The sequence below is a fragment of the Rattus rattus genome, chromosome 6, assembly GCF_011064425.1.
Source record: "Rattus rattus isolate New Zealand chromosome 6, Rrattus_CSIRO_v1, whole genome shotgun sequence".
In the NCBI taxonomy this organism is placed as follows: Eukaryota; Metazoa; Chordata; class Mammalia; order Rodentia; family Muridae; genus Rattus; species Rattus rattus.
The window spans coordinates 28,437,380-28,451,173 of NC_046159.1; the positions used below are offsets into that span (position 1 = coordinate 28,437,380).

At 48.6% G+C, this 13,794-nt stretch overlaps 1 protein-coding gene across 1 annotated transcript; it reads left to right on the top strand.

Moving 5' to 3' along the window:
• Positions 1-8,394: 8,394 nt before the first annotated feature.
• On the top strand, positions 8,395-9,587 carry LOC116903936 (cornifin-B-like). The gene is made up of 4 exons (XM_032906713.1): positions 8,395-8,457; positions 8,531-8,581; positions 8,884-9,012; positions 9,105-9,587. The coding sequence occupies exons 1-4, from the start codon at positions 8,395-8,397 to the stop codon at positions 9,585-9,587; spliced, it is 726 nt and encodes a 241-aa protein (XP_032762604.1).
• Positions 9,588-13,794: the final 4,207 nt, after the last annotated feature.

The following is a 13,794-nucleotide window of genomic DNA, read 5'->3' on the forward strand; positions in this document are numbered from 1 at the left end:
ATCACAGGCCCCCAGCTTCTGAACGCCAGGTACTAGGACCCCAAACAGGAAGCTGGCCTCTGTTCCTCCTCGGGGCTTTCAGCAAAATAGTGCTAGATTGTGGGGGTGGCAGGGGGGTAGTGGAACAGGCAGGGAATGGCCCTGGAGGCCAAGGTGCTAGGGAGCGGATGCGATCCTTCTTAAGTTGTCATATCAAGCTCCTAAAGTAAATTAGGAAGAGCTCTCCATCTTAATTAAGGGGCACACAATTAGGCAGACAAGGGGGGCCTTAACCCTGTGGAGTTAGCCAATGACACTCGCTCCGAGAGACGGTTACCTCCCCCAGTCACGGCTGTGACAGAGCTTGCCCTGTTGTTGGCAGCTCCTGCCCAGAGCATTCCTGCTGTGGCCCCAACCCCTCAGCAAGAGGCCTCTTTCGGGAGGGGTGGGGGACGCGCCCCCAAAGCATCAGCAAAGAAGAGGCAGCTATCTTGTGTCTGGCATCTGAGCAAGATGGAGAGATCCATCAAGTACAATTAGGCGAACAGCTCCTTCCTGTTCTGTTTAGCTGACTAATTCAATAGGGAGCCGAAGCAGAGGCCTGGGCAGGGTGAGGCACTCTCAAATCAAATGAAGGCCGGCTTCTGAAGTCTGCAGGGCCGGCCGGCATTAACATGCTGGTTTCCGCTCAGCCCCAGACTCGGAAGTCAGCTTAGGGCCACTCCCTGCCCCCATTCTCTGGCCTCTGCCATCCAGGCCTCAACCATCCACCCCCTAGAGAGCTGCCAGAGCCGTGCCTAGAGAGCTGCCATCCCTGCCGCCCCTTTACAAACCCCGTCAGACTCGGGATGCTTTCTCCCAGTGGATGGAGACTAATGTAGTTGACAGGGCACAGAAGGACCCCTCGACTCCATCCAGGCCTTAGTACAAACCACCCACAGCAGAGTCTCCTGTCTTATAACTGTCCGGTCCTCATAGGAGTGCCCTTGCTCTGAGTGAACAACACTGCTGGGCAGTGGAAGAGGCAGGTGGAACTCTTTCTGGGTAGCCATACAACAGGGGCTCTGGGCATATCCGCCAAGGGCATGGGGGTGGAAGAAAGGAGAATCCGTGCTCTCTCCTGGGGGGCCGTGCTCCAAACATACTTTGTGTCCCTCAATAGCCAACCTGGAACATTTCCTCTTTAATTGCTGTTTGTTTTCTTTTTGAAATGTGTATGTCTGTGTCGCTGTGTATGTCCCTGTTTGCGTCCGTGTGCGTCTGTGTGTCCATGTGTGCATGTGTGTGGTGTGTGTGTGTGTGTGTGTGTGTGTGTGTGTGTGTGTGTGTGTGTGTGTGTGAAGCCAGGGGAAGACATCAGATCTCTGAAGACAGAGTTTCGGGTGACGGTGAGCCGCTCCCATGTGAGGGATGGGAACGGAACTTGAACTCTTGTTCTTGCAAGAGCATTGAGCTATCTCTCCAGCCTATTTTATCGTCATACAGAGTGATCTGCCTACTTATGACCTTTTCACCCATGTGTATAATGCATTGTGCTTATGCTCACCGCACCCCTTACCCTCTCTTGTCCCCTCCCATCAGATAGTCCCCTTCCTCTTCCCAAACAGTCTCCTTCTACATCCATGTCTTAAAATCCACCCTGCATTTGAGAGAGAACATGACTGAGCTAAACCTTTCCCTACCCAAGACTGTGGCAGCCTTAAGAACAAGTCCAGAGTAGGAGCTCAAGTCTGCAAGGCCAGGAGGGTCAAGATGGACGCCGTTCCGAGTTAGTATGGGTAAGGCGCTGCAGTATTTCTAACTGACTGATGGATGTCGTGCAGATCATTTGAGTCGGCGTTTGCAGCAACTTTCTGTCTCCCATTGCTGGCAGGGGTACTTCCTGGAAAGAGGGCCTGGCTCAACCTTAGGGATAACCAGGTCTTCCCAGGTCACACAGCAAGGCCATGGAGTCTGGGGTCCAGCAGTGCCCACTCCCCTGGAAATGCTGCCACCTTGCTCATTTCATCTTAATGGTTTAATATTTACATAGTTCTTAGGAGAAATAGGCCTATGTGTGCCCTCTGTGATTAAGTCATGAGCCCAGGATGAGAACAGTTGTCTACTGTGGTCAGGGCCTAGAACTGTTTTACAGGGGTAGAATTGTTTTACTTTTTGTCTGCTTCGACTTTTATTCCAAGTAAAATACGTGATAAATTTCAAACAGTACTGAAATAAGTGAAATTTAAGGAAAGATAAATCGGTATGGCCAACAGTCTCCTTGTACCTGGGTAGCTGCTGTGAACATTTCTTGTAGAAACTTCCAGAAATCTATGGAGACTCAGTACCTGTGCAGACAGTACCTTCTTACCCATGTCCCTTGACCACGGCAGATTCAAGCCTCTTTTTATGTCTGGGATGTTGGATGTCCTTCTGCACATCAGTGTGCTGGGTGGTAGTGGCCTGTCTTCCCACTGGTGAACACTGACGCTGTGAACAAACGCTGGCCTGTGTAGGCAGTATTGTGTCCTTCAAATACATTTCTAGTAACGACATCTGAAAGAGTCAGCTAAAACCAACTGAGCCAAAGGAACAGAGTAACTTCTGGAAGGGATCTTGCCAAATGGCTTTCGGAAACACTTTCTGCACTTATGAATGGATGACAGAGTTTGCTTTTATCGGCAAGTTAAGATTAAAAAGTGTCTCATCCTGTTTTGTACTTACTATATTTACCTATGAGTACAGCAGAACACATATGTGTGTGTATACACACATATACACACACATACATACATACACATATACATACACACATGCACACATACATACATACATATACACACATACATGCATATATGCACAGACATACATACATACATTCACACACATACGCACATACATACATATACGCACATACATACACACATATATACATGCATGCATACATACATACACACATACATACACATACACACATACATACACACATACACACATACATACACACACATACACACATACATACATTCACACATACATACATACATACGTATCTGTTTTTCTGTGGTATCTTTTCCTCACAGGTACATGAGAACTCTGAGTCTGTTTGGAGACAGGATCCTTAGCTTCATTTGTGTTATAAATATTTCCCCCCAATAGGTTGTTTCTTTTACTCTACCAAAGCTTTTAAATGTTTGTTTAAATAAGTAAGAAAGGTCTCCCCCTTTAAAAAAAATTGTGCTTACTTCGAGTAATTTTATGGTTATATATTTATGCTTAAATTGCCTCTGCGTCTGGGATTGATTCAGAGCAAAAAGCTTTATTCTATCAAAAACGAACCTTGCCTTTTTGTGTGGCTGATTTGTTAATACCACTCTTTATTGAATTGTCTACTACTGCCCCAGTGCCGCAACGCTACTCCATCTCCCTCAGAAGCTTCATTTTCAACCCACTGTTAGAACTGCCCTGCCAGTTCTTATGCAGTATCAAGTTACTGAAGTGTGGTGACATACTATGTGTTCTCATTACCGTACAAGTTCTTCACTGTCCTTTATCAGTGGGGTTGAGCCTTCTTCACGCGGGTCCTGCACATCTCTTACTGTTGCTGTTATGAGTGGGAGTCTCCGCTCCGTTTATGTCTTTACTTAGTCACAGTTCGTGTGTGGACAAACCCTTGATCTCTGTGTCATGTGTGTTGGTGGTGACTCCATAGAGGTCTCATTCTTTTAGCCGATTCTTTTAGCTGCGTTTATAGGGCAGCCAGTCTCACATCTGCATGAGGCTCGCTCTGTCTTACCGCCTAATCTGTCCCATTCCTTGATCTTAATTGGCTGCCTCCATGACAATGTCGGATCGCAGTGTGAGTTCTGCCCTTGGTCTTCTGCCTCCGCGCTCACATAGACCTGAGATCCAGGCGCCTTTGGGGTGACACACACTCGCGTGCATCTCCACACATTCCCCTCTCGCTAAGGTTGAAGGCTGTTGGATTATGTCTGGGTTTTTTTTTTTTTCAGAATATATTAAAGCCGTGTTTTCTGTTCTTCAGAAATTAGTTTTTGTCATTTCTATATGTCTAGGAAGCCATTCTTGTTATCTGACTAAAGCTATGTGTGTGTAGTATTGGGGACATATTCTCTGGATACAGTCCCAGGAGCAAGCTTGGGCTGGACAAGAGACTTCCCTTTGTGCATCCGCCATGGTGGCTGGCGGGTATTAACATGGCTGTTCGTGGCTCTGAGTCCATGCGAGCAGGAAGGCTGAAAAGGCTCTTAATAGTCTTTCCACAGTGTTCTGAACGTTGGGGACACATTCTTAGAAATTCATCTTTAGGGTTGGGGATTTAGCTCAGTGGTAGAGCACTTGCCTAGCAAGCACAAGACCCTGGGTTCGGTCTCCAGCTCCGAAAAAAAGAATTAAAAAAAAAAAGAAATTCACCTTAAAGTGTATTTATTGTGTGACCACCATGGGGTGCATTTATATAAGACTACATGGAGTGAGTTAATTATTCAAGGTGTCAGTCTGACATCAAGAAATGCAGAAAGCGTGGCATGTAGAACTCTGCCTCTGATATTTTTCTGCTTCACAGTAAACATTTTGATAAGCGAGAGTATTCTATAAATGGTATACTTTACACCATTTATATGACACATGTAGTCAATCACAGTAGCAGGAAGTAGCCCACACCTCTCTTTGGGAATGGCCTCCAGTGGGAGGACACAAGACCAAGCTTACCCTGCCCTGACTCAGACTTAGGATGAACCCTTGAACACTGCTCATTTCTTCTGAGGATCTGATGCTCACCTTCCAGAAGGGACTCCTACAAGGAAAGGCTCCTGTGGTGGCTGGCAGGTATTAACACGGCTGTTGGTGGCTCTGAGCCTATGTGAATAGGAAGACTGACAAAGAGTCCCAAGCAATTCAAGAGTCATGGGTCACCTCAGCTTAGGGGAGACTGTGGGAGCTGGGGAGGCAAGGAAGCCAGGTCTCCACACTTACTATGTGGTGTTCTCCAAGGGGATGGACATGGGACATGTAGTCATGTGGCTGCCTTCACTGGTCCAATGGCCCTGTGGGAGATAATGAAATATGGGTAAAGTCGTGAGGTAAGGCTGCAGGGGGCAAGCTGCTCAGAGACACTCGTGCTTGCATGGGAAGGTCCAGCCCCCTCTGGAGACAGCTGGATTGATCCACATTAACCAACAGCATGCCAGCCTCAGGCATAATAATCCTGTCCTTCCTATGCCAATTCTTAAAAAGTAAACACCAGAGCATGTGCCACCACCTTTAATGACACATTTGATTTTACCTTCTATGCCAAAACATCACTTGGATATCATAAAATCAATACAAATCTGAGGTAGTTACATCCTTTCTTACAAAGTCTTCAAATGCTAAGGTGTGTTTTGCATTGCAAAGTCTGTCTCTCTTGGAACCAAAACACCTCAAACACATCAGTTACAGGTGACCCGTGGCTGCTGTGTTAGACAACATAGTCCTAGAGGTGTGTGATCATGACTACAAGGCCATGAGGCTAGGCAAGAATGTGAAAATTGGTGTGACAAAGATAGTTCACTAGTCACAGGTGTACTAGTGACTAGTGTACATGTACACACCTATATCATACATACATGGCATATGTACCAACACATGTCATATCACACATGCACACATATATGTAAATGCATAACACATAGCATACACATGTACAAACCATACACATACACATACACACACATATATATCTATATATATGTACACCATAAGTACAACACATAACTGTACCATGTGGCACATGAACATACATCACATACATGCACACCACCATTTACATACACTGTGTTTACCTAAATGAAACACAAGACCTACATATAATAACTCAAGGCACGTGCACATGCGCACACACACACAGAGACATTGGCCTCAGGGACTTGAGATTCCTTCAGATTATATACAAAGCCAGAGAGAGAGAGAGAGAGAGAGAGAAGTCACTCAGGCATCAGTATGATGCCTCACAGGCAGACCTGAACTTCAGTTTCTTCTGTGACTGTGGCTGGGTGGGACTGCCCTTTACCTCAAGTAACTTTAGGGTGACTGGCGAAGAACAGTGGGTGATGTCCCTTAACTTACCTTCCCAGGGTGCACCAGAGGAAGGGAGGCCTCCTGAGGGCCTAAGTACCCATCCATTCCACAGAGGAGGAATGCACCTTTCCAGAGAGAAGCATGGGCCCTGTGGGCAAGGCCTGTGTATCCTTGGGTCCTGACTATTTCACTCAGTTAGGGCTTGGCTGTAAGCTTCAGTTCCATACCTGATCCATGTCACTGCTGGGCACAGCCTCTGCCCTCTGTGGTGACCAAAACCAGTGACAGATGACATTGTGTCCTGAGGACAGGGTTGGCCTCTCAGGAGCTCTGGAAAGGGTTTCCTGAAGGGACAGCTGAAAAGATTGTCACATGGAACTGCCAATCACACCTTCATACCCCTCATTCATGTACATACCGCACATATTCATAATCTTCTTTCACATACACCACACACATATATTACCGACCTGTAAATACATGTATAACTCATGCCCCACTCCACAGGATACCACACTCACTGCACACATGAATGTACCATATATGTTTCTAGTGTTCATACCACATACACACAGCACTTTCCACATGCACATATACTATAGATTCTTAGACATACAAGCACACACACACCACTCAACATACACCATCACACCGTGAACATTAATACCTACATATACCATACGCGTATGCACAAATAAGCCCATCTCACCCCACCTCCACATCACACTCTATACCATACCCACACACATATTCATACTTTACATATCACATGAACATATGACACTACACATATACTATATACACACATCACACACATACATACACAACCCACTTTCTATACTAAATACTTACACATATACAGAACACAACACTACACATAAACATGTAGGCCAATCTCCATATACACATATGCATACATCATGTCAATATACATACATATACAGGTACACATAAATATAAACAGCAAACACAACACATACTACATGTATGTGTACACATATACATAGCACATGTATGCACATATATACTACTCCAAACCACACATGCAGCACACCAAAACCCACATACTCACATACAGGCTATATCATACACACACATACTACAAACAAATACATGCCCCATATGTAACACATCATACCACAAACTTCTACATGCAAATGTACTATATGCAGCACGGTCTATGTTCACAGAGTTTTGTCAGCTCAGGCTGGAGGAAGATCTTAGCTGGGGAAGGGCAGGGCCAGGTTGAGTGCAGGGGAGGGGAGCTGCTCTCCCCAGGGTCTCTGGGTGAGGGGCTACAGGCAACAGCAGGCAAATTATTCAGGGAATTGGGAAGACGTGGGTCCAGCAGAGGCACTTTGGTGCCTGTTATGGCTTAGATATGAAGTGTCCCCCAAAGACTCGTGTTGAAAGCTTGGCTCCCAGTGCAGCAGTGTTCAGAAGTGATTAGACCATAAGGGCTGTGATCTCATCCATCTATTGATGGGTTCATAATTGAGTGAACTATTGGGAAGTGGTGGAACTCACAGAAGGTGGGGCCAAGTTGGAGAAAATAGGTCACTGGGAGCATGCCCCTGTGGTATGTGTTGTCCCTAGCAGGCTGCTTTCCCTCCCACTCTCTCTCCCTTTTCCCCTTCCTCTCTCCCTTCTTGCCCTCTTCTGTCTCTCCTTCTCTCCCTCCCCCTCCCACTTTCCTTCCCTTACCCCTTCTTGCCATCCTCCTCTCTTTCTCTCTCCCTTCCATTAGTCCATCACACATAACTTCAAGAATGGTCTTGTCTCAGGCTCAGAATAACAGGGCTAAATAACTACAAACAACCCCCGGCCCCCGAGACTGTAAACCAAAGAAATATTTCTTCCTTTAAGGCATTTTCCTCACCCATTTCAAATGAGGGCTCACAGGTTCAGATGCCAGGCAATGGTGTTCCTCGTCCTTTCTCAGGCTCAGATGTAAGCTGCCCTTAAACAGGATTGGGGTGAATAGAGGCTGCCACAGGGAGCTGGCTTCCTGCGACTTCGGGATCACCTGGGAGAGACCCGAAGCCTGCTCTTGATGACTAGAATTATTTCTAAGGATTGTTCTTGTCCTGTGCTTCAGAGAAGCCCAAAATTCAGATGCTTTTGGGCTTCTACCGTCCAGCTGAATTGCAGGGGAACCCAAAGCCCTCAAGGACTGAGGGACTACCGGAAGTGAGGGTTTGGCCCGGTGCACCCCAACAGGAACAGCCTCCAACTGCCCCTGGACCCGACCCCCTGTGAGCCTTAGTCTACAGGCGGGTGAGTGGGGGTAGGGCCACTTATCCATGGCGGAGGGGGTCCAAGCTCCCTCCCGATTGCCCTGGGTCAACCCTAAGCAAGATGAAGTGCCCCCGGGATTTCCAGACAGCATTTGCCCTGGAGGAGAGCAGAGTGAAGCCCAGGGTAATCAAACAGGCCATCAGTCACGGAGCCCTGAGAGCCCCTGAGCCCTGCCTCTACCATCCTTTTCCTTCAGGAAGAATATGCCCGCGGAGCCCCGGCGCCTCCACGCCATTTCTTGGCTCAGGTAGCCACCTCTGGCAGCCACTGACTCTTGTATCTCAGGATCATACTGGGAGAGCGGAGGCTAGAGGGAGGCACAGGGAATGTAGCTGGAGGCATGAGAAGGAAAGAACTTTCCACGCTCTGAAACAGGGTGCGAGCTTCTCCCAGGTCCCCAGAGCCTAGTGCTACAGCCACAAAACCTTCCCTAGAAAGAGATGGGGACTCTCAGGACCAACATTCGCAACCTAAAGCCAAAGCCAGCAAGCCAGAAGCAGGAGAGACTTGTGCAGGGGTGAGAAGGGGGCTCTCCTTGTCCCTTTACAGGTACAGGAATCAGATTCAGCCCCCAAACCAGGCAGTAACAGTCAGGATGGCTCCCTCATTCCTGGGCCATGCACAGATCCTGGCAGCATCTGTCATGCCCAGCAAGAGCACAGCAAAGGTCCTGAGAAGGTGAGGGGCTGGCAAATCACCCGAGAGGGAGCTGAAGGGTGCAAAATGCTCAGTGGAGGTAGAAGCTCTCACTGTTTCATACCCATTCACAGCCCGGCAGCCCCACAGCGCCAGGGCCTCTCAGCCCCTCGGCCCTGCAACCCTGCAGCCCCGCAGCCCCTCGGCCCAGCAGCCCCGCAGCCCCACAGCGCCACAGCCCCGCAGCCCCTTGGCCCTGCACTGCAGCCTTGCAACCCCGCAGCCCCTCAACCCCGCAGCCCCTCGGCCCGGCAGCCCGCAGCCCTCAACCCCGCAGCTCCTCAACCCCAGTCCCGCAGCCCCGCAGCCCCACAGCCCCACAGCCCCGCAGCCCTGCAGTCCCTCAACCCTGCAGCCCCTCAACCCTGCAGTCCCGCAGTCCCGCATCCCCTCAGCCCCACAGCCCCACAGCCCCACAGCCCCGCAGCCCCGCAGCCCCGCAGCCCCTCAACCCCGCAGCCCCGCAGCCCTGCAGTCCCTCAACCCCGCAGCCCCTCAACCCTGCAGTCCCGCAGCCCCACAGCGTCACAGCTTTCAGGAAGGACTACCAGTCTTAAACAACAGGACCACAAACACACTCCTGTTAATATCGAGGTCACTTTTACCAGGCTGCCCATGTGGCTGCAGCTGAGAATGGGGTCTACGCTATTGATTAACTTTCACTTTAGAGACACAATGTGGGCAGAGGAGAAATTCCCAGTGGTTTGATGGGCAGGGTCTCTGTTCCCACAGACATCAACAAAGAGACGAGGATTCCCCGACCAAGCATTCAAACACATGGGCCTACGGGGCCATTTTTATGCAAACCTCCACAGGTTCAGTCCATTACAGTACTCTGGGGCCTTAGACATGGTGTTTTTAATTCTTTCACTTCAGTCTCACTTATCCATGGCAGGGGGACAATAATGGGCAAGAAGGGAACGGATTTGTTGGAGAAACATAGGTGGTAAGAAACAGTATGGTTTCCCCTGGTGCTCTGCATGCTGGGGGGCTTGGTCATGTGCCTGTGGCACTTTGGGAAGGACCAGACTCTTAAGAGATAGGGCCTACTGGGAGGAAGCCGTGTCATTGAGGGATTGCTTGCTAGCCACTGTGGAGTGAACAGGCTTCCTCCTATAGGCCCAAGGCAACAAGATCAAGTAACCCTGGACTAAGACATGTGGGGCTGCCTCTGGAAGCAATGGAGAACTTGACTGACAGTGGCATTTTTTTTTCGGAGCTGGGGACCAAACCCAGGGCCTTGCGCTTGCTAGGCAAGCGCTCTACCACTGAGCTAAATCCCCAACTGACAGTGGCATCTTACTGAAGCTCGGTTATCAAGATGTCTGAGGGAAGACCAGGTATTCAGCTCTGTTCTCTGAAGACTCCAAGAGATGTTCTGGTGACTCTGCTAGGGTCAGAGTCTTTCCTGAACATGGAGCCAGAGAACTGGAAATACAGATTGAAGGCCATTGCCAAACGCTTGAACAAAGTAAAGTGTCCATTGGATGTGGCCTTGTTCTCCATCCTTGCAGAGCCCCCTTGTCTTGTGCAAAATCCAGGTTCCTCTCTTCCGCCAGGCCCTGCTTGTGCTGGGTGCTTGCCCATCATTACATCATACCTTGAGTGCAAAGCTCCCCACAGACTCATTTGAATACTCGGTCCCCAATAGGTGGGGCAGTTGGAGGCAGCTGTGAAACGCTTGGGAAGCAGGGCCTAACTAGAGGAGGTACATGTGGGGGCCACGTTAAAGGTAAAGGGTCAAGGACAGAGTGGGTGCAGATACTGTATTGGAGCCTTTAATGAGACATCACCCTCAGCACTGAGGACAAGACTCCACCTAACAAAGGCTACAGGATGTACAACTGAAGCTCCATTTGAAAACATCCATTGGTCAGAAAATGCCTGAAAAGATAAAGCTTCCTCGGTGCCCTCCTGGAAAATAGACACCTAGGGAGGTGTTTGCCCAGCTTCATTCTTGAAGGTACACAGAGGCTGATGCAGCTATGGTCCAAGGCTCCAGGTGACATCCTGAGCTGGCAGCAGGAATGTGGACCCATAATTCACAGTGACAACATTGCAGAGCTGAGTCACAGGGAAATGCAGGATCATGTCAAGGTTTCAAAAGACCTCTGAGGCCAGGGAAGGTGGGACAGGGTTGGATTTCCTTCAGGGACATTCTGAAAGGCCACCGCATGAAGCCTGAGTCGCAGTGGAGATCCCGGGGTGTTGGAGACATGGCAGGAACATGTCAAGGAAAACTGAATGCACCAAGAGTAGCCAGGACAAGGGAGAAGCCATGCATACTTCAGGGTCCAGTGCAAAGGGGATGTGACCAGCCAAGCCCACTGGAACCCAGATGATGTCACCGACAAGCCCCGAACACTTGACATGGAGCTGCATGGTTGGTTGTTCATCCTGCTGAGTCTTGGGTCTTGATTTGATCCAGTCGTTCCTTGCTATGGTACCATTCTCTTTTTTGGGGATGGGAGACTGTGTATTCTGTGCTACTCTATATTGAAAGTATATATATGTATATGTGTGTATGTATGTATGTATTATGTATAATTTCGTGAGCTCTCACAAGTTAAGTGATGGCCTGAGTCTTGGAAGAAACTTTGAACTCTGGACTTTTCATCACTACTAGAACTGTAAGACTAAGTGGACCCTTGAAGTTGAATTGAATGTGTTTTGCCTTATGAAATGGCCACCAGCATGTGGGGGCAGGCAGTGGCTGAGGGTCAATATTTGGGTATGAAACAGCCCTCACAGGCTTCTGTGTTTGGACACAGGTCCCACTTGGTAAGGGTGTTTTGGGGCAGTTGTATAACGTACAGAATGGTGGAGCCTACCTACAGAAGGTAAGGAAGGCACTAGTTTGGAGGTCTGGGTGTCTTGTAGCCCTATCCCACTTCCAGACCCAATATCTTTTCTTTAAAACACGTCATTGTCCTTTAAGTTGCTTCTCATCAGCTATTTGGTCACAGTGCTGAAAAAAGTAATTAATAATCCACAGAGTTTCATGGGTAAGGGGCTCGAGTAATGATCGTTTGCATTGGCCTTCACACTTCATGAGCTCTGGGGCTGGTCACAAACATGGCCGCCCTTGGCTTCTGTGCCTTGACCTATCTGTGCTCTCGTGAGGAGTCTGGGACCCCGGCAAGTGGAGTTGATGTCACTATTTTACAAGGCCCAGGCTGTGTAAGCTACAGACAGGGTCTTAGGAGGCATCCACGATCCCTGTGCACTGCTGTGAAATGACCTACTCCAAGTCAGAGACCAGCCGTGATGGGGCGCGATGAAAGCATGAGTTTTCAAAACTCAGTTCCCCTCTTACCTGTTCCAGTCGCATTTAAAAAAATCCAAGATGGTGCTAGACTTTGCTTCTGGTTTTGTTTATTTTAAAATATTCCATTAACTTAATTATTTAAAAAGTTTTCTTGTTGATCCCTTAATGAAGAGCTACGCGTTCTTCTCTAAACACAACTCGGTACGATACTCAGGTTACTGTACAGGTTACTGTTGTTTTCCTGTCCTCTCTCATTCTGAATGGCTTGGATTGTGATTGATTTCAGTTATTTCAGAGGACAGTTATAAATTTCCAAGAGTGCTTTCATGTAAGTAATCTTTTCAATTTTTAAAATAACATTTTCACCTACATGTGTATCTGTGCACGGTGTGTGTGCCTTTTACCCAAGGAAACCAGAAGAAGACATTGGCTCTCCCGGAACTTGCGTTACTGGTGGCTGTGAGATGCCGTGTGAGCGCTGGGAGCTGAACCCAGGTCCTCTGCAGGAGCCGCCAATGCTCTCTGCCAAGTCTCCAGCCCTGCTGGTCGTCCTCAGTAGTTACTTCCCAGTGACTGCTGTGGGAGGAGAACACTGGCTAACGTCATGAGCCCTTCCTTTCTTCTTACTGTTCTTATTTGCTGTCCTTCTGTGATGTTTTAAAGCCTTCACCCCGGTGACAAACGGATCCGGTTCTTTTTCTATCACCAAATGCACACAGAACGGCCAGTGAGTCTCATTTGCAAATACAACAGCGCTGTCCCTCTTTCTCTCCTCTCAGCGCTTTCCCCTGTCTTCTGCTGCGTCTCTCAGTGCCCTTGCTGGCTTTCTTAAGGTCTCGCGCTAAGATTATCGGGGTGAATCTTTTTATCCTTCTACTATCCTGTGATCTGGGTTTGCGTACCTACCTCTGCGACACTCTTTCTGGAAGACTCAAATCCTGTTCTGTGACAGGAACACTGACTGAGCAAAGAGCGGAAGTGCGATTACTCACTCTCACACGACACGCACACTCATGTGCACACACTCATGTGCATGGTAACCCGTATAGACTCACACAGACTTGCATGTATGCTGCACCAGCTTGGCCATGCATATACCATGCACATACATTCTTTCTCTCATACAAGCAGTTGTAGTGACTGGATTTCCTTGGGAGACTAGACACAGCTCCTGCTTAGGGATTTTATAACGGAGAGGAGATGACACACAGGCGCCTGGGCTAGCCGGTTGCTGTGGGTTGTGTTCTAGTCTCTTCTCTTGAGGGCCTTTGCTTTTCCTCATTAATGGGGCGGGGCGGGGGATGGTGGGAGAGGCTGTGGGCTATCCTGAGGGCACTTCCTGCTGAGTAGCCTCTTCTTGCAGCCCTAAGGGGAAGCATTCCCTGGGGCTTTGTCAAAGGATGTTAACTGCCTGGGGAAAGGTGGTAAGAACAATGATCTCTCTCCCCTCAACTCCATGGAAAAGAGGCCAGACCTTTGGGGCAAATGAAAGTCTA